This window comes from Ostrea edulis, chromosome 10, assembly GCF_947568905.1.
Source record: "Ostrea edulis chromosome 10, xbOstEdul1.1, whole genome shotgun sequence".
In the NCBI taxonomy this organism is placed as follows: domain Eukaryota; kingdom Metazoa; phylum Mollusca; class Bivalvia; order Ostreida; family Ostreidae; genus Ostrea; species Ostrea edulis.
The window spans coordinates 14,150,710-14,178,289 of record NC_079173.1 but is presented as its reverse complement, the minus strand read 5'-3'; the positions used below and the strand labels follow the sequence as shown (position 1 = coordinate 14,178,289).

Here is a 27,580-nt window from a genome sequence, read left to right as displayed (position 1 = left end):
TTTATAAAACATCAATGCTTTTATCATTTAAAAAAAATGGATATCAAACGCGTTTTAATATTCTGGACTCCATATAAGAGAGATTTAAGGTAATCAATGAAATAATATCAACTACATGTAGATACCACACTAAGAAATAATTTGCAATAACTAACAGATCCATCTTCCTGCCAGTAACTATTCACACTTATAAGATGGTCGATGACGTAATAAACGTAGAGGCATTGCTTTTCACAAGCCTACTATTCACTATTGGAAATGACAGATGCCTACCGGAAATCTCTGGGAGTGTACATAATTTAAAGGCCAAGGAGGAATGAAATATGTAGAAGTAACTTTCAATGGCACCAAAGAGATTTGTCACGAAAATCAAATCTATCTCTGAGAAATTTCAATTCCATTCCCAGAAGATGGACTTTTTTTTTCTTTTTTTTTTTTTAAAGTTTTCATTCGCCAACACTGAAGCAGTTGTAATTTACAGGATGCATGGAATCATATATTTTGCCATTACACATCCATGATGCATATGTATTGTCCATCCATGCTAACTGTCATTAATAACAATAAACAATATATCTGGTTAAAGCATTTATTTTGGCACTTATATTGCACTTGATAATAGATAAACCTGGCAAGATTCATATAGTTTCTATTTTAAATTTTCCTGGTTAGAATAGGGAAAACATTCAGGAACTGCTTAAATAATTATGTAATCTAGAAACTATTACCATCCCGTTGTAAATCCGTGTGTAAATATATCTTCTTGCCAAGAAATGGATAATCGTTGTAATATTCGATAAAAAAGCATTTCTTGAAGACTTCAAACACTGACAGGACAACTATATTTTTATAAAGGGGATATATTCGAATTACACTTTAAACAAAGCAAGGTGCTCGATGTAAAGTTCTATCATGCCTGAATAATTATCAATCAAATCCTTAATTGCTGGCATTCATTAATGTATAAATTAAATGCATGTTGTGGACAGATGGGCTTATAGAAATACTCATTTACATTGCATTGTTAGATCTAGTAGGACGGGTCCGCAACTTCCAACAGTTGCTGAGTAAAACTTACTGCGCTGTCCCGTTTCCCTGGCTAGGCTATCTATGGGACTAGAGATAAAATCATACAAATATTATCGTTTCGTAGCGATAATGTCAAGCGGTTGATGAAGACTGCAAGTTGTCAATATGGATGTTATCGTAGCTATCTAGATTGGGAAAAGGGGGAATATTACAATGGACGTCATTGTGTAGCATGCAGTCATGCTGTGGTAACACCCCTGATGATGAAAAGGGCCCCCCATTGGTACCATTGACTTGATTGTCGTGTGGCTCCACTTCAAAAGAATTTGAGGGATGAGAACTACTTGTGCCATTTGGAAGACTCTTGGATTTCTGAACAATTGCGTAAAAATCATTATTGATTTTCACATGGGGAACGCCATCTTCCCCAACAACAACTTGATTGTCTTTGATACCATTTTGAACTGTGTTCTGTTCACTTGGCGTCTGAGGTGGGGTTGGCGGAAGGTTACTTGACACAACTACTTCCGCCGAACACCGTGCACTATACCTTCTTCCGCCGACCATATCCGCACCTACTCCGCTGTCAAAGTCCAGACTATCGTACGAAGCATAAGGGTCTTTCTTCTTTCTCGGTTTGATTTCCTTTGCACCTGGTAAATCCTCCGATTTGATTTCATTGTAAATTCCATCGTATGTATTTCTATTTTGAACTGCAGGGTAATAATTACTAGCTTTATTTGATACAGTGGTTTCATTGCTTTCTCTGAGTAATACTTTAGTCTCTTCTTCCACACCATTCTGTTTAGATGTACCTGCAGTTTCACCATCCTTAGCTATTTGATAACCGCCTTGTCTATCCATTTGTCGTGTTCTATAAAACAGAGTTCACACCGTGAAGACAAAGTTTATCTAAACCTTTGAAATACTAGGAAACGTGAAATTTAACTTATAATGAAATCATCATCACTCTGTAATTTTTGCTTTAATGACATTTACTGTAATAAAGAAGTTAAAAGTACAGTCAAATAATACAGTATAAATAGTATCTATGACAACATTCCGATTAAAACCAGCACCTGCTTATTTCTCTCGAAATCTACACTAAATTTCTTCATTTCAATGATTAAAGTGTGATTCACTACCATATGTTATAAGAAATATTTGTGTTTGATGTTTTAATATTACATTTAAACTTTGTTTTAAAACTCATTAATACAAGACAACCCAGTAATCACATGGTGAATGCAAGAGTTATCGAACGTTAATCTGAACCAAACGAACATGCAGTAAAGCTCTAGAAAAGCACATCACATATACTCCTGTTACACAGTTCTAGTACAAATTAAAAAAGACATAAAACACCAAAGTTTCACACCTCTCTGTTATTGCATTATCCTAATCAGAATGTCGGTGTATTAGTCATAAATATCAATTGTTATTCTCGCCAAATTGCATTGCTCTGTGCACCATTGCAAATATTCCAAATATTTGTACCATGTTTTAGAAAAAAATATTAATGTATTCATAAGATACATAGAACGTATTTGCTTACAATATGAACTTTAAATTAGAGATTGTTATTTCTTCAAATTCAGAACTGCAATATCGATCTTTATTTTCCTTCCATAATTTGATTCTAAGGTAAAGATCTTATTTAATAGTATATATTATTGGTTTATACATATGTATACTTACTTGTAACAAACAAGGCAGATTGACACTACTAATATAAAGGCTACGATGAACAGAAGGAAGTTGATCATCACTATTTCTGTGAAAGAAATGTAAAACGGAAGTAAGAAAGCATTAAAAATCACTTTATCCTATAATCTCTCTAAAATTATCCCTATAATCCACACACACACACACACACACACACACACACACACATATATATATATATATATATATATGATCATCACTATTTCTGTAAAAGAAATGTAAAACGGAAGTAAGAAAGCATTAAAAATCACTTTATCCTATAATCTCTCTAAAATTATCCCTATAATCCACACACACACACACATATATATATATATGATCATCACTATTTCTGTAAAAGAAATGTAAAACGGAAGTAAGAAAGCATTAAAAATAACTTTATCCTATAATCTCTCTAAAATTATCCCTATAATTCATCTCTCTCTCTCTCTCTCTCTCTCTCTCTCTCTCATATATATATATATATATAACCATCCAGAAATAAGTGTAGAAACATCTACACAAGTAAGTGTATAATAAAACTATCATAAAGCCGATTGAGTATATACTTGACTACATGCAAGTTTTGCAGAAGTAGAATTGAAAACATTACATGTAGTCGAGTATACGCATTCGGCTTTGTGACATGTATATATGAATAGCATTATTTTATCATCAGACTTTTTTGTGCTTAAGATGTAATATGTGGTGTGATGTAAATATACAGTCGTGTATCATGCATTTCCAAAATAGTGTAAGTTCGTACTATATATATATGATACTTACTAAGAATAAGGGAAAATTTCTCAGGATCCAAAGCATATTCTATCACAGTTCCATTTCCTAATCAACGAAAAAAAAGCCAAACAATCTAACAATCTAGGTAAATGTACATTTAGGTAGCATTAATAATTTGTTCAATCTCAATTCCTCTTTTAAAGGAAATTCAAGAACAAGTCAGACTTTTTTCGAATGCACCGCTACAGAGAGAGCAATTTTGCATTCCCTCAACCATCGAATTCATGACGTATTATTAGCTTAAAATTAAATTTTAAAAACTGATTAGAATAAGAAAGTTAGTCTGATGAATATTCATACCACTCGTGGAATCATTAGACGATAAATAACCACCATCTTGGACGTCCTTTGAGGATGCGTAAAAGCTACTCCCGGAAGAACCTCCACATGGAAGAATATAGGGCACGTAGGAACGTCCCTTGGCGTCATATACAACAACTGAAAATTAATTATTATGAGAATTATACGATTAACATGAAAACGTTTAGTGATATTTCATGATATCTTACAAAATAACACTTTTTGCAATTTGTTTTTTAATTTACATGAACTACAATACTAAAATTAAAGGACTTAAGGAGGAATGCTACACCAGAGAAATTTTGATATGGATTAAAAGTGGAGGATATGTACAATATTTGAAAATTGAAAACTTTCAAATTTACTTTATTTAGTCAAGAAATGCAGTTTTAGTAGAAAACAAACTGATTTTTATAAAACCCCTGCTGGACTTGAACCCGCGATCTACAGTTCAGTAGTCGACGTGCTAACCTAATGAGCTTCTCAGCTAGGCAAATATATTTGGAATGAAATGACAAATACTACTGATATTCATATTTACATTTGTGTTTTTAAAAGAAGTCAGCCATTATGACGATCTAGAGTGCCTCCTTAACAAATAAATTTCAGATAATACGAGAACCCGAGTCACACAGTATCAAAATCCTACCCTCGTATGACACAAGGAACCGGTTGCCTCTATCGTCTCCTTTGAAGTATGAATAACTCTGTATTGTGACGTCACCACACGACTGACGGGATATGTTGACCTCGTGCGTTTGACAGAAGTATTCCGTAACTGTCGTCAGGGAACGGCAGTCTACATAACGCACGTGTAGAAATTTAGCAGAGCACGTGTTTCCTTCGGTTTTCTCACGAGAGTATGCCAAATGAACTGTCACGTCAATTCGTTGTCCTAGTCCAAGAGGTATTCTCCACACACAACCGTTAGGATTTCCGTTGGGATTTTGGGGATATCCTGGACTTTTTATGACGCCGAATCTGGATGGAAGCCGGTTTGTGTACCCTGAGCACGTGTCATGCACGACAGAGTCTGTGTAAATATACAATGTGATAGTGTTATACATGTAAATGATGTAACATATTGCAATAAGTATTACATTCCAATACAAACATTCATCAGCGAGTTTTTTATTATGAAGTCCATTTAATTTTTTTTTAGTCTGAATACATGTATGCACTTTTTAAAATAAATACTTCATTTCTATGTTATCATTGATTACCATTAACGTGGTTTTAATCTGGCCCTGGGGGTCATTGTTTGAACAAAGTAATACTGAAGTCTGTATGAAGAGGTCAATTTGACAAAAGCTGGTATTGTTTTTCGTCAATTAATCCTTTTTGAAATCATCATAGCGCTTACCATTTACATCGATGAAAATTGAAATATGTAGCCTCGCCCAGTCCCCAAATTCTTAATCGAAATATACACATGTACATGGCAAAGGTACATGTATCCTTAGGTTTTGTCGTTTCCGTTCTAGCTGGTCATGTACAGTATGTAGTGGTAGGGAAAACACGTTTTATAATAACTCGGCCCCATTTGACCATTTTGTGGGAAATTTGCTTCTTACAGTAACACAGAATCCGTTTTGTTTCAGGAACACATTTTTATAATAAATGCTTTGTTTAGACAAGGAGCTATTCTTCCCCGGACCTTCTGAAATACACACGATATACACACAGTGACGTGAGCAATCCTAACAATAATCTCCGTCATTATATACAATGCACAACAAAGTGGTATTTAAGACAAGTATGCAATAGTCATGGTATACGAGAACACACATATATATTATGGAATATATGCATACCCATGCATGTATGAAAGAATGTGTATTTAAAAACAATAACGGCTAATTATTAATTTCCACATTTCTTCTACAAACAGGTAGAGACGTTGATAATTTTAACATTTAATGTTAGCCCTTCAATACATGTACGTCTAAGTATTGAGGAGAGTTTTCAAATAGGATTGTTCGATGTGTTTGGTAAACGAATATTATGATTTGATCATTTTTATTTGATTTGGTCAAATTCAGTTATAAATGGTCAAGTGATTACACAAGCCTCAAAACTAGGATGAGTTTACAGACGTTAGCACATATGGCTCAGTGTACTAAAGAAAAGACGAGGCTCGTAGGAATTCCTGTAAGGAGCTTTTGAATTGATCTACTAGGCCATCAAATTTTGATAATTCATGGAATCAAAGTAATCGAATGTATTTACGACTACGTCTCATACTGACAAACAAAACACTGGTAATATTCCCTCAGTCTGAATTCAGGTTAAACACACCATAACAAAATATTTCATTTGATGCAGAAATTAAATACAGATACGTTTGAACAAAATATGAAATAAAACACCACAATTCGGAATTCCTTTGGCGCAATGCATTTTTAGAATATGTTATTTCATTCACCATAAAGGTGACCTCCTCTACCACGTGATATACAATACTACGTCTCAATGTCACGTGACAAGAGGTCAAAAGGACGCAGACATTCCGTTCTTACGCGCATTATGTTGCCTTCGCTAATATACTACATTAAGTTAATTATCCCTTTACGAGACAAAATTAAATCCACTAGGAACGTTGGACATTGATGAAAGTCAAGGCTACTTATCCGGAAAAAGTCAATTATGTTCAGATTATGGAAATTGCAATTTTCGTCATGCAATATCTCCGAAGATCCCCGAAGTAATCGGATTTTAGGCTAAAGGGGGATTCAATGGTCTTCTTACATTCGTTGTACATATTAACACAATTAATCGATTTCTATATTAATGTAGTAATTTGGGGAATATGCTAACAAAGACCAAGACCAATATACATTATCGCATAAAATGCATAGCTGGCAAACTCTATATTTGCACTAAATTCTCATTTCCACATTGGCTTTATATATCGTGCATGATAAAGGAGGATACTAGTAATTAAACAGTCAACTTAGAAGTGATTTCCCCGAGAGTTAACATTATTTCTAGAAAAATCCATCTAAGTACTCCCTGCAAGATGATAACATGATTTCCTTAAAATTTTATAATACCAAAGACAAAACTAAACAAAAAACAGTGTGTCATGGAAGGAAATGTTTGGTGGGTTTTTTCCCCAGCATATAACCCAGAACTCGGAAATTTTCATATCGTGTGATGATTTATCCAAAAATAATTCTTTGTTAAACACAATTTTGATTCTACGCACATGTACTCTGATGTTGGGAGTTCCTCATTGACAATGTCTGTGTAGTCTTTCGAGATTATTTCTTCCAGCGGTCTCTTAGAAAATTGTGTTCCTTACAAAAATCCTGCTGTGGCCTTCAACTCGACAGTTAGACACATCGACGATGTTTTATCTAATAACAATATTCTTATTCGATATATTCCAGTGAACGCGAAATTAGATACAAGACACCGCAGAGTCTTCCACATCTGCTTGATACTTGGATATTTTATTGAACATGAGTGTTAATGACAAAATAACAGTTCAACTTTATGTCAAACGGGATGACTTCAAGCTTCTCCATCGTCAGCTTCGACAAATGAAAGAATATTAGTAATTAATAATTAATAGGTATAAGCTCGTCGATATATATACATGTCGAGTTGAAAGCCACAGCAAGATATTTTTTTTCTTTTCATGTAGAAGCAAATAAATTCAATAAAAATACAGGTCAGCTAACAAAGAAGGACAACCCGTGCCCATGCAAATTCCAAAAGACTGTTGGGAAGACCTGATCACCAAAGACCACGAAGATATTGTCAATGAGGTACCCCAGCATTGCTTAAAAATTAAATTTAGGATAGAGTGTCTAATAATGTTTTTTATATTAAAGTTTAGATCATTATCCTAGAGGAAATTTAATATGAAAATACTCGCACATGGACAAAAACTTATTACATGTACATCATTTTGATTCTTTATGTTGTTTGTCGTGATTTTATATGTGCTTTGAGGGAAAAAGAGCGGTCACACCAAACAAGCCTAAATAATTGATACATCATAATGGTAATGCTCCAAGTCATAGGACAGAACACACGGAGGCGAACCCTGACATCTTGGACTTTCTGATACTAGAACACTAACCATATTCACCAGAGCTTGCTCCACTAGACTCTGCATATGTTCTAGCATTGAAAGACATCTTAGAGGACAGCGGGTTCAAAATGTGATCGAAATTCGTCGGGAAATATCGAACTTTCCATGTACCAGATGTCTTGGACCACAGTGGTTTAGAAATGTGTTTCATTCACGGGTTAAACGGCAGGAGAAATGTACATCACCAAACGGGTGCTACTTTCAAAATGAAGGACTGTAAGGTTACTGTACACTGACGTCATCAGTGCTGGACCGACCATCAGTGCTTAGCCGACTACTATTATATATGCTTTGAATTATTTGTGATTTAAAACTTATCAAGAAGAGTATTTCATTGAAACGTATTAGCAATATTCCAAAAGTGTTCAATGTATTTGCCTAATGGTAAAAGTGAAAGAAAACATACTTTAAAAGTTCGCGTTTTTCTGTGACAACCCTCGTATATGTATATCAGACTAGGTGTGCTGAAGAGGGTTGGAAACTGGGCTAGAGAATAAAGAAGAAATCATGCTACTTTGACTTGCTCGATTTTCCCATGCACATGCGTCCCTTAACATTTTCACATATTCTTATCATAAAACTGCTAAACTTACTCTGAACACAAATGTAATCAGCAATGACGAATGAATGGACACGACAGATTTTTTCCAATCCCAGTATTCGTAGACCGGAAGCGTGGCATTCATGCTTTCCCTCACATGTAGGATAAATGATATGATGAAGGTTCCAAGGACAGTGTTGACTATCTGATCCACATCTTAGATCAGTCACGTGAATGCTGGACTTAGGGGGACACAAAAGGCCCCTGCTTTGATCACTGCATAGGTTTGTTCGACAAAAGGCGTTATCGTCAACTGTGAAAATATTTAAAAGCATTTAGAGTGCGTTCGAAACTCGTGTTCATAATGTTATTGAACATCGTTCTGAGGTTCACGAACTTCGAGAGCATGGAGTGATTCCAATTCAGAACTAAATTTCTCAACATGATTGAACTCCGTTCGGTGATAAGTATACATGCACCTCTAAGAAATACGTACTCGTGTCAAGAATAATAGTTCCGAAAGAGCTTTCAATTTAACAAGTGTTGACGAAAAACAAACGAAGCTTACGGTGGACAATTGAATATATGCATATATAAAACTGCTAAGTATGCAAATTACCAGATTCGCATGAATAATCCACCAGTACCGTTCTGCTTGGTTGATCCTGACAGTACGTCCACATTTGTTGTCGCAGTCCGATGCTTTCGCAAGATCGTTGACCTTCGCAAATCGACACAATTCTGCCCTTTTCAGGACAGGTGTAGTTATTAGGCATGCATATGACATCTTTGATTTTCAAAACAAAATTGGAATCACATTTGAGAAACTTCCCGCTGTTGGCGCAGATGTCTGTCCTTGTTACGTGATGATCTCCTATACAAAAGACAAACCTGGAAATGTCAGCAGACGAAAAAGCATTTGTATTGTTGATCGCGATGTTTTATTGGTAAATTAACATTTATAGGGGAACATGTGCATTTTTGTGTCTTTCATCTCCTGATATAGAATCATCTGTATCGAATCAACCAGGAATATTACAGGTGTTGCATTACAGGTGATTACGCTGGAGGATAGCTTAAACAATGAATTCTGTTGAGGGATGGCGTCTGTCTGTCAGATATCTAGAACATCGCAATTATATTTTGTTCAATAAAAAGCATGTTTAGTCGAAATGATTCTTTGCATGAAATATCAGTCATCAGAACCTATTTGCATATCAAAACGTCATGTCAAGCATGCTATTCTGTCAATACGCTGTCAAACATTTTCTGATGTTGCAGAAAGGTTTTTTTTTTTTTTTTTTTACAACCTTTCAAACTGACAGCAGAAAGCATCATCTTTAACATCTGTAGCACTATTCAGATGACATGAAAAGATTAGTCTCGATATGTGACGCTAAAATAATGATCTAGCACCTACTTCACACACTTTTGGGAACTGATGCTCAAAACTTAGAAAGGTTTAGCTTAACCACCATTATAACGTAACCATATCGATCACTGCTCCTAAGGGAGTCTAAACATTGAATATTTCCTCGGTTTATCGTAGATTTAGTTGACTGTGTAGTTACTTCTGGCAGAGATACTACCCATCCCACCGTGTTCTACTGTACATAATTAATTAGTTAATGTAAGTACCAACTTCACGGAAAGCGTGTTGGCTGGCATTTTACTACAGTAAATGTGTTTAACTTTACTCTCGTGTATTAAGCAAGCGTTGCATCAGGATACATTAATTTCGTTGTTTTTTGTGTAATGTTGTATCTTCTTCATTACTTTTTATTTACATAATCTTCATAATGTGTTTGTTATTTTTGTTTCAATTCTACATATTGGGGTGGTAATATGTAATAAGATTTATATGTAGATCCTCTAAATTAATGGAGAGTTATGGATATACATAATAGATAAGCTAAATGGTTGTGCGATACAGAGATAGTGCATTTTAGGAGCGTCCAGTGGATTTTAAAATGTATAGAACCTTGGCGTGAGTTTGCTCTCTCTCTGAACACTTCTTGCATCAAGCTGCGAAGCAGTCTAGCAAATTATCAAACTGTCCTACAAGGCTGAACTGGATGAAGATGAGAAGAGCTTGCTCTACCTATTGCACTATAGCTGATGAATTCGTGATATGGCGTATTGCTTTCTATCAACTTCTCTCTTATTGAGACCTCAGGTATTAATTTTAAAGTAAATAGGATCAAAGAAAAGAAAAAAAGACCCAAACATTTTCTTCTCGAACTGACAAATAAATGACATGTATATATGTATACTCTTACAATGACAGAAAGATTCTATATTAATATACTAAACCACATTGATAGTCTGGAAAGTAAATTCACAAAACATGCTAGATGATCCAATTGACATTTGCTTCAATACGATTCATGGGGGTTTTCTCAATGGGATAGATAGATATAATAATTGTATACATATTTAAAATTCCTTTGACTACATTTGGAGTATCGTATTGTTAGTTTAACCTTCTCAAGGATATTCGTCATTGACAGATATGGAAGTACCGGGCTTTTAACTCAGTTAAAGGGAGTATTCACAATCAAATAGACTCATACAAGGTGAAAAGGTCAGCTTTAAAGTATTTACGAAACTCGCATTACAACTACAGCCCCGGAGATGATATCTACCGTAGGATTTTAATGGGGCGATTAAATGACGAATGACTTTGAAGCGGGACATTTACGTTTAGTTTGACATAGATGGCGTGAGCTATCATTATCTGCTAAGGTATTACCCTTTCAAATTTACAATCATATATATTGGACAACACAAAGAGAATATCGTGTTGATGATTAAATTTGCCTTTCATACGCTAAATTACAGCATGATGAGCTTTTCCCGTGCCTGCACTGTGAAAATGCTTTTAAAAAATGTATGGAAAGTGAGGGCATTTAAAATATGCAGAGGTACACTTTTGTTTACATTATCTCCGTTTATCTTCTGCATTTAACAGTTAAATGGCCACGCTTATCAAGTTAGTGCTCTGGAAAATGTATCGTCGCAGTTATTCTCTGTGAAGTAAGCGAGCATTCTGACTTTTAACTTGTCCTTGTCAATTAAAAATTATTAAGCTACTGTCGGAAAATGTTCAGGTACTGTGATAAACTAATTAAATTATGTGACATATCATGATCGTAAAATGAAGATGTATTAAATTGTTTACCTGTTGTCCTAGGAGTTAACGTCCATAGTAAAGTCACCAGCACTAGGGAATACATTTCCTGCGAATTCTGTGAACGCGTCTCGCAAAGGACAAAGTATTAAAAGCAGGTGAGAATTCACTCAAGCGCGGATAAGAAATTTAATATATGCATCACGTAGTGTCAGTTTCACAATGTTCATAACGTTCAAAATATTTTAGAAAGTAAAGATAAAATGCAAACCTGTTATCTACTTTCAAAGCGCTTAAAACACATTGAAGCACACTTAGCATCTATATTCCTCGTGAAATATATCCTCTCAAGTATCTTTTGACGGCTGTGTAACATCAAACACAAGGGCGTGTGCACTAAACAAAATTGTGTGATGATAAGTTACTGTGTGTTTGGATTCACTAATTATACAACCGTGACGTATATTCAGATTCCTAAACGTGTCACACAAAACAAAACAAACTCCGAAATTCACGTGGGCCACACGCAAACACACGGTTATTTAACGCAAGGAGATCATCGTCACAGTGATCGGAGATAAAATGTCCAATCCTTGATCAACAAATGAACACAACGTCCTAACCGATATCCGTGTGTACATCTCTCTGTGGACCACGATTCCGTGAAAACTCAATATATTCCCTTCATAAATCAACGTCTCTCTATGTTGTTAGTCTGGTATTTGAACAGGACTCGTATGTCCAAGATTGTTCATTTATTAGGGCTAAATACCGGCTAAGCAAATATTTGTGCGATTTTGTAATTCTTATGTCGATATTAAACCTTCTACCACTTCAGGACAAGAACCTAATATAAATATCCAATCAATAATTCATTTTTTTCCTGAATCCCATTTCAGATTTGTCTGAAGAAAAAAAAGAAAAATATAACTGGCACAACAAGGAGAGATTTGTAGTAATCCGCTTTGCACTTTTCCAGATGGTCATTTCTCTCTTAGACGAAAGTTCTTGCACTCTCGTTTTGTTTTTCCCCATTTAACCAGAGAAATTTAATCTTGATGTTGACAACCGATTGCATTTAAAAGCAGGCTGTAGCCAATATATCCTGAAGGAACGGATAAACCATCATACATGTACCTCACATTCGGTGGCTTAATTACAAAAAATGTCTTTGACGAAAAACGGCTGCTTATTGTTCCTTTATCTGGAACGGTGGCACGGGTAATCTAGAACGAGACAAGAAACGCAAAACGATACACATGTAAAGTAGATATAAAAGATTTAGCTTAAAAGGTCAGGGAAGTTCGACAGTGTATTTGTTGAGTACTTTGATAATATTTCACTATTAAATAGGCTTAAGTGAAAATGTTAGGAAGTCAAAATTAACACCAAACATATTTATTAAAAGTCTGGGGGTTTGTGTTCCATTTTGTTTAATGGATTCGTTTGGTCTAAACAAGAGGAAAACGTGTGTGGCGAATAATGTACTCACTTCAAACTTCAATCATGCACACGATGTCAACGATGTTTGTTAAAATATTACAATGACAGACAATTTATTTCAAAAAGTCAAATTTTCCATTCTTAAACAAAAAAGCCTAATTCTCAATTCTGTAGATTCCCGTGGGGATTCGGGTTAGAATAGGTTCTCAGTATCCCTTGCTTGTCGGAAGAGGCGACGGAATGGGACCGGTCTTTCGGACGAGACCGCAAAACCCGAGGTCCCGTGTCACAGGAGGTGTGGCACGATAAAGATCCCTCCCTGTCCAAAGGCCATAGGCGCCGAGCATAGGCCATAATTTTGTAACGGTGAGCGAAACAATTCTCGAGCGGGACGTTAAACTTACAACAAACAAACCATTCTTTAGAACTGTGATGAAAGTTACATGACGAAAATAATTAGCAACACACTATCCAATAACTTATTTGATAAAGGTCACATGTTGATTTTACTTTCTTGGGGGACGACTGCGCCATTCGAAATCGTCCACGTGACTTCCAGTTACCCCCAGATGGGCTTAAAAACCACAAAAGAGTTGAAGCATAAAATCTCATTTGCCACTTCATTACCTTTCCTCTATCAGCCTCGTATATCGATCTAGGAACTCAGTAACGCTCTGAGTGAGGTTTTCCTCTACAGCCCGCTGAAATAGTTATGATAGAGTTTTAGACTTCCGCATAATCCAATCGGAACCAATTACATGACTTGAATTATAGATTGAAAAGGAAAGTGTCCAAGAATCAAAGAATAACGAAACTTTGTTACAATTCTGTGTCAAGAATTGTCACCAAATGTATTTTGTTCGTAATAAAATATAATAAACAATATTGTACGATTGGGAAAAAAACCCCAAGAAAACAAGATGAGAGCAAAATGAGGTATAATTTGAAACGAGCGACAATATAAATTGAGTTACTTAATGGACTGCACAATTTGTTCAAGTGAAACATTCTGAATAATGGAAGGCCTTTGAAATACCAGCAGCATCAAATGATAGGAAATTAGTATTTTAAATTGAATATACGTTTCAATACGGATAATATCGATACATAACACAATTGATAGCAGCGGGCTCGCAGTGTGAGCTTTTGTTTAATTAAAGCAGTCCTAGTAAACCAATAATTGATTCGTTTTTGTTCTCCGGTATTCTGTCGGGGGAGGTGTTGCATAATGCTGATGGGGGAGACCGTAACCTTTACTTCGTGGAATCGAGGTCATCCATACATTTATCGTGATTAGATGCAGGTGACCGGTTAATGCAAGCAAGGGAACCATGGAATATTAGATGCGTCGGCATACAGAGAGGGGTTATCAAAAATAGCATACCATTTACACAATAAAGTCAACGACACACTGTGCTGCAACAAAACAAGTTGTCAAAATTTCATACACAGAGAAAGCAGCTCCCACGATACAGTGAATTTGGCGGGTTCGCTCCGATCGAGTGGAGGTAACACGTCACAGACAGTATCCTATGACGTACGCGCGTTGGGCCATTTGTCCGTAGTTTCCAGGGCTCTTATTGGGTAGACGCTCTGTGTGCATGAGCTTGGGTCCAATGCAGAAGGCTTGGTGAAGAACCAAGGCCGTTTGTGCTTGTACTTCCGCTTACAAAGCGAGCGCCGTACCGCTTGACTAGAAAAAAATATCTTCCGTTTTTAAAACCCACAAATGATGAGATAAAGACTTGCGGAAACTTTCTTTGACACATGCATATTTATGTAACACACGTGTTATCATGAGAGTAATTCCACACAACCGATCGCTAAATTTCCATTTAGATGTTGAATAAATGAACAAAGTAACGGTGAACGCACGCATTAAGTTTCCCTCGTCAAAGATTCAAGTTCGTATCATGTACATGTAGTAATGTTTTATTGTTTGATAATTACATATCAAATATTGGCATGTCTTGTTACACTACTGCGCGAGCTATATAACATGGCATCTGTTGGATATTAAATATGACAATGGACTATGCACTTTTAGGAATTACCACTGCGATCGCAGCTTAACATGCACAATTATATCACAATCACCAAGCTGTCGCGAAATTGGCCCATCGTGCTAGTTTTATGGATGTTGCTATAGTATGAATGTTAATTGCGGAGTCCGAAATAGAACGTTTCGATATTGAAAATGTAAAAAATAATCCCCCCCCCCCCTCTCTCTCTATAAATTGTCATACGATATTTGCATCTTATTTTTTTTTCTTCTTTAAAATGTTTCAAATCCCCCCCCCCTCTCTCTCTATGATTGGAGATCAGCAATTGCAGGGTATTTATTCATAAACTTAGTCGATTTTCCATACACTGTCCTAACGCATTTCTGCTTTTCGAGACCTTTCATTTTAGATCATATTCGGCAACACAAAGTAAAGATATCTCTAGATGTTTGACGTGAGGGATTCGCTAACATTTTCCTCATTAATCATATCTGATGCCCCTTCTTACGTCATCGATCGATATTCCAACTTCCCAGTGGGGACACGTGAATTCGTTGCAGATTAGCAGCTCTTTTCCCCCATTAAATGAGTACTGGACCCATTTACATCAACAGGAATACTAGACTAGACCATTTAACCCCCAACAATATAGTCCCAATACTACAGTATTACGGCCAAACAAATTCTATAATCTAACGATGAAATTTCTCAAAGAATATAATGTACGTGAATAAATGGCAATTCAACCAATAGCTCATTTTTACCAGAACACTTTACAATTGCATCTAGTATCGGTAGAAGAACATGTCTTTACTCGATGCCTTTACTCTATCCAGTAATCTTGGATGAGGTCTTAGCTAGATGCAGATTTTGGTTCTTCATGGAAATCCAAGACAAGTTCTTTTTCCCGTCCTATAATTTAGCATATCAGTATTCGATTTTTTTTTCTCTTATGACTTTTCAGAGTTCCTACATGTATATCTCGACAGGAGCGAGGCTGCCAAATTAATAACTCGATCTTTGACACGATCCGAGAAATGAAAAAAATATCAGTTACTGTATTTCAGTTCAAAGAATTCTATGAAGCTAGCGATTTTGTTAAACGTATGAATGAGCGACTACTTTATTGTCTTAAGAGATATATTATTACATAATAAATGTGTTATTTTGTTGAGGACTAGTATGTCTTATACATGTATGTGAGTATGAATAAGAATGAAATACATTTTAAAAAGACGTTCTGGACGCCATTAGAGGACAATCACGTGACGCATTTTATCCAATGATTGAACTTCATTCTAGTCCGAGGCAAGACAATTATTATAGAGGGTGCCCACATGGTATGCACATGTACCTTCAACATTGCAGTTACGCGTTGAGCATTAACTATAGGAATCTTAACTATATATCGTTATGTTACAAAATAATCATTACAATCAGTTTGTTAAATCAACGCGATCTGTGGGGATCCGGGTTGGAATAGGTCCTCAGTAACCCCTTGCTTGTCGTAAGAAGCGACTAAATGGGGCGGTCTTTCGGATGCGATCGCAAAAACCGAGGTCCCGTGTCACAGCAGGTGTAGCACGATAAAGATCCCTCCCTGCTTAATGGCCATAAGCGCCGAGCATAGACCTATATTTTGCAGCCCTTCACCGGCAATGGTGACGTCTCCATAAGAGTGAAACAATCTCGAGAGGTACGTTATAAACAATATACAATCAATAATTCAGTGCGAAATAATTCAGTCGGAAATGCTTTATATTACTGAACATATGCCTATCTCGTCTGCCGACACCGGAAAAACGACACCCTACTGGCATTCCCCCCTTTTTTTTTACCCGCAAACAAGACTGCCCTCAAAATCCGTGTTTTTCTACATTGTATGTAAACAGTCTGAATGCATCTCAGTCAGAAAATAATCTCAGTTACCACCTTTACAACCAATTTATCATGTCTACAAATTACACAAAATTTCATTATCAAGAGCACAGAAATGAAGACAACAGGATAAGATACTACATGTACAATAGCCTATAAGTTCATTTACATTAGAGTGATTGATTGATTATGGTTTTACGCCGTTTTGGCAATATTTCAGCCATTTTACGGCGAGATTTACATTATACAATTATCGATGTGATATCTTAAAATCAACCCTATGCAATTGCAATTATTCTGAATATGTCGCAAACGGAACACGTTATCCCTCACTTCGACTGAAAACGGTTAACAATACAAGAGGCCCATGGGCAACAACGCTCGTCAAAGGCAGCTTGGCCCTGTTGTTTTTCAGAAGATCTGTGCTCTCTATAACCCCATGAAAAAATTTGTACCCCATATTATGAACCCAACCTTGCCTGATGGGGTTATGATTTTACCAAACTGGAATCTTGCACAACATGGGGATGCTTCGAAATAAAGCCTTGCTGTTCTGAAAATAAATTTAAAAAAAAAAAAATTCCCCCTATATTCTTGTATTATATAAAATTTTATCCCCGATTTTAGGTCCACTTTACGGAAAGGGTCCATGAAAAAATGTATTTACACAACTTTGAAACATTTGAATATTGACATGATTTAGTGATAGTATGAAGAGGCCATGGTATTTTTTCCTTTGCCGATTTTGTCGTTTTCCTTTCACATACGTGTCACCTTTTGCTCAGTAGTAGAGCATTTGCTTCGTAACCGGAATGTCGTAAGTTCGAGCCCCGCTCCGACGTGCCATAGCGGCGATAAACCTGTAGTAATCATTGGTAGTGATTGTTCCTTCGCCAAACGCTCGGTATTTAGGAAAATCACGGGTCTTTTGGACATGATCTTATCAAGAGTACTGCAAACGATACAACATACGCCTGGTAGACATTCTTTGCAATATCTGTATCCATGATGAGGAAAAAATCCAGAAAACTATTTGACCTACTTTTAGCCCTAAAGTAGGTCATTATCTACCAATAAAGTTGAAAAGTGAACTGATTATGTGTGTCTCCAAGAGGGAGGTTCTGACTAAATTCCAGGACAATACCTGTATTCATAATGAAAAAAAAAATCTGGAAAAGGAGAACAATGTTTTTTCAGAAAGTGATACTACGACCTTGACATTTGACCCCGCGAAACAATAGGCATCCTCCACTTGACATAAGGTGTATGTGTACCAAGTTTGATGGTCCTAGCCCCAACGGTTCGGTCTGTATCCTGCTGACAAGATTTTCCTACTAAATGATACTATGTTCTTGACCTTTGACCTTAAAGAACAAAAGGCGTCCTCCACTTGACATGAGGATTATGTGTACCAAGTTTGACAGTACTGGCACCAATAGTTAAGTTTATATTTTGTCTACAAGATTTCCTATTAACTGATACTGCAACCTTGGCCTTTGACCTTGAAAACAATAGGCATGTTCCTCTCATCATGGTGATTGTAAGACAGCGCGTTGCTTGTCGGCGAGAAGGCGAGTTGTGTAAAGTTGTGTAAGCGTGACGATGCGTTGCTTGTTGGCGTGACGGCGTGTTGTGTAAGCGTGACGGTGCGTTACTTATTGGCGTGAAGGCGTGTTGTGACTAACGCACTGTCATACTTTTGCAAATGGGCCTATCAGGACACCATTGTCATCTGAAACATGTCTTTTCTCATTTTGTCTCTTGGACAGACGTAGAAATGCCGCTGCCGACTTCAAAGCTGTGGATATACTTTAAAATGAATGAAATGAAGATTCATATATCATTAAGTGTCAGTAAATTAAACTGGGGGGGGGGGGGGGGGCAACCAACGTACACTTTTTAAATCACAAACGACTCGCACACAATGCGAAAGTTTATCAGACAGGATCCGATTCTAATTAATTTAGTAAATTCGCCTATATATAGCAGAGACCTTAACTTTTCAGGAAAAAAGACAATTATGCCTAAAACAATTTTACACTTTTCCCGAATACTTCGATTATTAAATATTGACATCCATAGAATCAAAATATACATCCAGGGCATTTCAGTGAAAAATGTACTTCATCTTTTTCACATAACCGTTTATTCCTTTCTAAACCAATGTAATAAGATATCATTAACACAAGGCGCCATGCGATACCAGTACTTGTGTTACACCCAGTTTGACATTGAGACGTCCTTTCTATGACCTTGTGTGTATATACATGTATTATATATATAATACATACATTGTAAGTCATGTACTCTCAGGGACTAAAATTAATCTATTGCGAAGGATAATGTCACATCTTTTATTTGGTTTTAAATAGGCTTAAAATTACATGATCTCAAAGTTTCTGACGCGTTCCCCAACCATGAAATAATTGAATCTATTAGAAAACATTCGAACTAATTTTGAGAATTGATGGCAAATTCAAAAATCATGCTACAATTTAATTATCTAGTGGCAAGCACTATAAAGGGGAGTAGCATGGAGTTCAAATCTTTATATTGCTCCAAAATTGCGCGGCCTTGGTATTCTTGAAAATATTTTCTTCTTCAAATTTCCTATCTATGTGATAAATATTAATACCCATACATGTATTCCCATGTTAAGTTAAAACTTTGATCCCCATTTGAGACCCCATTGTACCTCTCCCCTTGGCATGATTTGAAGAAAACTGAATCTTCAATACGTTTACATATTACATGCAATGATGACAAATCATAGCCCTCCTTGTCTTGAGAAAAAGAAAGTTCCCCTATTAAGTTTCAGCTTTGCTTACCTATATTGGCCCTACCTTACCTGCGGGATCAAGGTTTACACAAACTTAAAACAACAATACCTGAGTATGCATGCTTATTAATAATGACTAACCATGACCGTATTGTTCTTGAGTAGAAAGTTTTAAACATATGTTTCGATATATCGTTAAGTCAAACTTTTATCCCCATTGTACTAGTAGCCCCCATCCTACCCCTGGGGTCGTTGTGTGAACAAATTTGGATCTGCACTATCTGTGTATGATTGTATACTTAAATGGCACTATTGCTCTTGAGAGTGAAGATTTTTAAAGCTTCTCCATATTTACATGTACCCCCCCCCCCCCCACACACACACACATTTGAACAATTTTGAATTCTCTTTGCCTAAAGATGATTTATGACAGGTTTGGTTGAAATTGGCCATGGGTCTAGAAAAGTTGAAAATGTTTACGGACGGACAGACGAACGCCAGACAAAGTTCGCTTGAGGTCAGGTGATCAAAAACTGAGCTTTTTGTATTATCAAACGAGAGTTTTATTCAAGGCATGCCAACATAGTCAGTAATCAACTAATGTCGTTTCAATGTATTTAATTTCTTGATAAAAGCACATGACCTATAAAATTCTATTCAATATGTAGATAAAAAGGAATAAATGTTTAGCAGGAGTTTGTTCATACCACAATATTTATGGAAGCATGGGGTAATTAATACCACACATTACCTCCATGCATCCGTTATCTGGACACCCGGGCCATAAAAACAGTTAAATCGCATTCCACGAGTATTCTAAACGGTAGGTAATACGCCCGTCAAAGGTTGTTATGTAGGGAGTTGTAGAATTTTACTTGATGTAGTATCAGTCGCCATCATAAGGCTGTGATACACTGTCTGTTGCATCCTATGAATAAAAGGGTCTAGTTTAAAAACTCAATCTAATTAAAATTAGATCCTATGATCCGCTCATCTATCGCCTATGTGTAGCGATAGTCAATGAGCGGATCATAGGATGTAATTTTAATTAGATTGTTAGGAAAACTGACATACATGTGAGGTAGATAAAGAAACCAAGACCTCCGTGTGTAAACAATTTCCTAAGACTAAGTTTAACAACCTGTTATTTCTCCAAACATCAAAGAAAATTAGAACAGAGCTGGGAATCAAACTTGTTACAATACGCACAGCTTCAAAATCTTTACGTGGAAATTAAAATTGGGGGGGGGGGGGGTTAAATGGACAGACCATGTACTCATTTTATAATATTTCCTCAATGCAGACCAAGTTCAACAATTTAGATCTGTTATTTCTCAAAACTTTAATAAAAATTAAAATCCTTGTCACATGCACATCCTCTAATACCCAAACAAAGACAGTATAAAAGAAGTAAAGTTCTTCACTTGCAAACTGTGGGAGGAGTTAGACAAATTATTTACTCTCCATGCATCATTAAATTTCAAATAAAGTGGCAAAACTCCTGCAGGGGAGGTCGAAACGGGTCAAAGTTGCAGCATGATCTAAAGTGACTCACAAAGAAGCTACACAGCAAATTTCAGTTTGCTATGTGACAGAGAAATGAAAATGGAAACAGAAAACCCCAAACGGACGGAAGAAAGGACGGAGGTACAAGCATCATTGTATCATAATACACACAATGTAACATATAAAAACTGGCGTACAAGTACGATCAGACTGAAAGAATGTACGGAGTCAAATGCATTCAATACTTAGTAAATATTACACAAGTGAAAGTTTAATGCCACTTTCTATGTGCGGTCAAGGTCAAAGTTTAAACATTACGATAAGTGGTTATAAATGTTCTCGTTTTCATTGTAGTAGGGATCCGGGTTAGAATAGGTCCTCAGTACCCCTTGTTTGTCGTCAAAAGCGACAAAATGGGCCGGTCCTTCGGAAGAGGCCTCGTGTCACAGCAGGTGTGACATGATAAAGATACCCCCTGCTCAAAGGCCGTAATCGCCGAACCATAGGCCTAAAATTTACAGCCCTTCACCGGCAATGATGACGTCTCCATATGAGTGAAAAAAATCTCGAGAGGGACGTTAAATAATATACAATCTGTCTAAATACTGGTGTAAACAGGCCTCGGAGATCATTGTGTATATGATAGTGTGATAGGAAGGTTTTTCAAATGATTTTTCTTTTCTTTCCATGTTTTTATTCAAAACTTTAAAACCTAATTATGGCCCCAATGGTCATGATCAAACCGAACGTGAATCTTCACTACAATGGGCTGATTTCATTTTAATTTGTCTATACTTATATGCTTTCTTTTGGTCTTTGAGAAGACGAGTATTTAAAAAAAAAGAAGAATATGTACATATTCCAATGTAAAAACTTTAACCCTCAATTTTGGCTCCACCCAGGCAACTGGAGTATTGTATGAACAAGCTGGATATTTCTTGTTTTCTAATTGTGTGGTTCTCGAGAAGAAACCTGTCTACACGGCCCACCAAACCTATGCTCACTTTCCCTGATGCATGTATATCCCCTTGTAAAGAGGTAACACTCACCCCCACCCCCACCCCCCGTTTCCAAACGAATTAGTCCCCGTCATCCAGCGATAATTTGTGTAAAGTTTCGTTTGAAAATTACTAGTCGGTTTTCAAAAATGTGAAAAGTTTTAAAATTTTACCGATGGACCAACGGAAAATTCACGCTAGCCTTTTATATTTGCAAATTTCTTGGTGGGCTTTTCAGCCATCATGTTTTTTGATGGCAAGAAGATCAATGGCAAGTGTGTTCCCTTCGCTGACATTTTGGAACAACTACTAATCAATTATTTCGGTCTAATTAAACACGCTGCTCTCGAACCCCAGAAAACAGATGTATACATATACTTATAATTATAGTACCTGTCGTTTGTAATGAGAATATCGATATGTTTAACAAAACCAAAGTTGCCGCTGAATTATGGGACTGTTCGTTCATAGAACACAATCTTATCGGGTCTGACAAAAACGTTATTCCATATAAGGATATTATTTTGCTATGTACTTGTATAGCTGCAATCACCGTACCACTTCAGGGCCTCTTAGACGAACGAAAAATCTGTGCTCACTATTGTAAATTGCAATGGATCTCGAAGATATTTACTCAGAGCATGGATAGTCCTATGCGTGAAATGAGTCATGACAATTAATTGCTTTGACTCATTTTACATTGATCGGAATACGCCATCTGCAACAAGTTTTTGTTTCCATGGGACGTAATGCCTCTTGTTGATTGACCATAATGATGGTTAATTATCAATGGTCGGATTAAGTTTAAAAGAAATGACACGCGCTAATCATTCGGGGGATATGTGGACATCCGTTTTTCTCCTATTACACATTTATCTTGTATGATAATTTGAATCTTGTAATTATAAGAAAATAATTTTTGTTTTATCTTAGTATCTGAAATATGTCAATATTGATTTCAGTTGTCAAGTTTTGCGATGTAAGCACACTTTATTAATGACACTGTGGCACGGAAATAAATTTCAATTTTGGAAGAAAGAAGACTTGTGTGTTCCATAAAATATCCGTCATCCTCCAGAAATTCTGTTATATTCTATCATTTCTGGATGATTGATGACAAATACATGTCAAAAGAAAACTATATAATTAATATCATTTCGCAAACTCCATCTGTTTGAGGCGCGGGAGAGCTTCCAACCAGAATGAGGTTTTTTTTTTGCAAGACAAGATACTATCGTTCCAAATGCAACAAGTTTATTACTCTACGCTGTATAGTTTCGGTGAAAAAGGTTCACGAGCTATTGATTAGCTGGTTTATGTAATATTTGTGATCCGTCTAGGATACCGCGATTCCATTTTTTGAGTAAAGTTTCCAGGAAAACAGAAATACGAGTTACGTGGTGCACTCCCTGAAACAGCTACTGGCCCAAATTTCAATTCAAAAGTTTGTTTACTCCGACTGCATTTAGTAGTATATGAGGTATAAAGCATATTTACAATAAGTATTATTCGACTCCAACAGAAGCACGTATGTTTACAAGACAAAGGAAAAAAAAAACCCAACAAGATATACACATGTACTATAGTACTCAGAAACTCATATTGTATAGGCCCGTGGCGATCCGGGTTATAACAAATCCTAATTACCCTCTTAATCCCATGAGGATCCGGGTTAGAATAGGTCCTCAGCACCCCTTACTCCCATGGGGATCCGGGCTATAATAAATCCTAATTACCCTCTTAATCCCATGGGGATCCGGGTTAGAATAGGTCCTCAGCACCCCTTACTCCCATGGGGATCCGGGTTATAATAAATCCTAATTACCCTCTTAATCCCATGGGGATCCGGGTTAGAATAGGTCCTCAGCACCCCTTACTCCCATGGGGATCCGGGTTAGAATTGGGGATCCGGGTTAGAATAGGTTCTCCGTACCCCTTGCTTGTCGTAAGAGGTGACCAAATGGGACGATCATTAGGATGAGACCGCAAAAATCAAGGTCCCATGTCACAGTAGTTGTGGCTCGATAAAGATCCCTCCCTGCTCAAAGGCCGTAAGCGCCGAGCACACGCCTACATTTTGCAGTCCTTCACCGGCAGTGGTGACGTCTCCAAATGAGTGAAAAATTCTCGAGCGGGACGTTAAACAATATACAATCAATCAACAAATTGTACAATTAGATATGTGATGTCTTTAAGAGGACAAACTTTGACATACATGTAGCATTGAATTTTTTCAATAAACAATATCAAATTGTACAGTGCGATGAAGAGACCTTCTGCCGGGAGGGGGAGGGGGTAGAGAATATTTTCATTGACCTTGACAATGCATTATATTGAATTGAACACATTTTATTTTGTATAATACAAATTGACTGGATACAAATTCTTACAACTTAAAAATATCATTTCCATTATACAATGCAATTTACATATCACAATATTGTCTATATAAGATTTAAGAGAGCAAATTTATTCATAAAATTTCATATTTTTTCTTGTGATACAATAGTAGCGTTTTAATGTGATTTGTTCAAATTGAAATGAGACTGAGTTCAAACCAGAGGATTAAGAAGTAGGATTCTATATGACACAGCGAAATAAAAATGTATATAGCACATGACATAACGGTTAACGCGTATTTCACATTACGTATACAATGTCACCACACATTCTAAAATTCCTACGTGAAACTGTACCAAGGACGAAATACATAATGTTATGTCTATACATATGCAACTTTAAATCAAAGTACTGAGAGTACTGTTAGGCGGAAGCAATGTTTGTAAGTAAAAAAAAAAATTCTTCAACTTGACCTTTCACAATGTGACATGAAAATCAATAAAGGCAATATACTCTTAAGGAGCAACCACTGTCTCAAATTTACTTACCGTCAAATACTTCTCAAGATATTAAGCAGACAACATTTTTCGGTATTGTAGTAGTTTCTGTTTGACTCTGACCTTTGACCCAATAATCAATATGGGTCATTTTCTTTCTGTGGATAAACACTGTACCAATGCTGGATATGCTAATTATCCAGCAAGAGGTTCTTAATTCTTTAAACATTCAGTAGACAACACACGGTCTACATACGGAACCAAGATTTGGGTCTAAAATATAGTCCCTTCTTTAATAAAGGGAGCATAAAAATAGTAGCTACAAGCAAGTTTTACATGAAAATGTTAAGTGCATCTCAATGTAATATGCATCACGCAAATAGCAAGAGGTGTACGTGTATCAATAATTTCTTGCAAGATATCAGGAAAAATAAATCAGAATTTGGAAAACCACATAAGCACAATACTGATGATGGATGTTTGTTTTAAAATTATTTTTCTCCCAGCAATTATTAAACAAAAGACAATTCGTGATTAACTGTCTGCCGGGGTTCGAATCCCGGCCGCGACATACCCAAGTCGTTAAAACAGGTAGTGACAGTTTCATCGCCAAACGCTCGGCATCAGGTGTGAATGTCACGGGTCCTCGGAGATGACCTTAAAAACAGATGTCCCGTGTCACAGTAGGTGTAGCACGCTAAAGAACCCTAACTGCTCAATGGCCGTAAGCCGAGCAAAGGCCTAAATTTGAAGCCCTTCACCGGTCTTGGTGACGTCTCCATATGAGTGAAAAATTCTCGAGCGAGACATTAAGCAAGAAACAATCAATCAATCAAATTGCTATACAGTAAAACAAATTAGTTTCTTGTACACTTGATATTTACTATCAACATGAGTAAATTTCTTAGTCGATTATTTGATAGCTTTAGTCGAAGAAGATTCGATTATTCGAACTATTTTAACCATTGTTACGGTGATATTCCTTTGTACAATGTACGTGTATCTCCCGTATTTAATTGATTTTACCACCAATCATATACGTACAACAAAATCTACTTCAAGGCCTATTTAATCTAAATTTAATGTTATAAATGTTTTTATCAAAATGAAATAAATTAGTCGTGTAAAGGCGTTGTATGGGATGAACATTATAAACACATTGAGTGACCAGGATCACCTAGGTGTTAATTATCACCGATTAGTGTTCAATTAATCGTAGAAGTCCTGGTAGGTAGACCTCAATGAAAATATCTATCATGAAAATTAATTAAGACAACATAATGACCTTCTATTAATTTCAAATTAAATGCAAAATCATGGCAGGACATGACATGGGGTAATATTACTAACACGACCTTGCTGTTCTGGAAAATATCAAGGTTACAAGGTTCATAGCATAAAATGAAAGGTTTTGCCATACGATATGTATACACAAACTATAAATTGAATAGGTTGTGTTTTCTTAAAATTAGGTGAAACTCAGGATCTAGGTCACATGTAAAACTTTATTGCCATGAAAAGGTCTTGTCACAAAGAGTCCTCATATGAAATATGAGAGCCCTATCACTCACCATTTAAAAGTTATCAGCAATTTTTAAAATTTCAGACAGACAGTCACGACAAAAACAATACGATTATACCGGTATGCCCCCAACAACTTTAGTCACACTGGCATTAAAAATCCTTGAAATCACACAAACTTGGGAACATTTGCATTTGATTTAGTGTGGCCCTGCTACTCATGAAAAGAATTTGTTTTGTTGAATTGTCTGCATATTCCCATATAACACTTTGACTTCCTATTGTGGCTCCACCCTACCCCTGAGGTCCCTGAATTGAACAAACTTAAATTTGAACTACATGTTGTACCTGTCGATACTTCCATATCAATACGACTAATCATGGCCTTGGTTATGTTGAGATGAAAGTCAAAATGTGACACCAATCTCCCCCCAGGAACCATAATTTGAATAAAACAGAATCTGCTTAGGAATGTTTGCATATCGATACGACTAATCGTGACCCTGCTTTTCTTAACAAGAATATATTTCCTATATATTCCAATGCAAACGTTTGATTCCCAATTGTGGCCCCGCACTACTTCCGGGTGCCACAATTTGGACAAACCTGAATCTATACTACCTTGGGATGCTTGCATTATGACTAATACTCTTGTTGTTCTTGAGAAGATTTTTAACAATTATTCCTATCTAGTTGCATGTAAAAGTTCGACCCCTTTTGTGCCCCCTTTCTACTACCAGGGCCATGATTCGAACAAACTTGAACGTACCCTATATCAGGAAGCTTCACATGGATTTCATCTTTTATGGCCTAGTGACTATTTAAAAGATTTTTTCCTATATATCCCCATGTAAAACTTTGATCCCCTATAGTGGCCTTACCCTACCCCCGAGAACCATATTTTATACAAAACTTCTTCATCTACACTATGCCATGAAGCTTTTATGCAAATTTCAACTTTTCTAGCCCAATGGTTCTTGGGAAGATTTTTAAATGAGCCTACTTTTTTTT

The 27,580-nt window shown here is 36.4% G+C and overlaps 1 protein-coding gene across 1 annotated transcript; it reads right to left on the bottom strand.

Moving 5' to 3' along the window:
* Positions 1–575: 575 nt before the first annotated feature.
* Positions 576–12,994, bottom strand: LOC130050990 (uncharacterized). Its single transcript, XM_056152045.1, has 8 exons — positions 11,656–12,994; positions 9,094–9,348; positions 8,527–8,787; positions 4,481–4,864; positions 3,832–3,969; positions 3,520–3,576; positions 2,728–2,803; positions 576–1,903 (listed from the first exon to the last, which is right to left on the bottom strand). The coding sequence occupies exons 1-8, from the start codon at positions 11,708–11,710 to the stop codon at positions 1,162–1,164; spliced, it is 1,968 nt and encodes a 655-aa protein (XP_056008020.1). The 5' UTR covers positions 11,711–12,994; the 3' UTR covers positions 576–1,161.
* Positions 12,995–27,580: the final 14,586 nt, after the last annotated feature.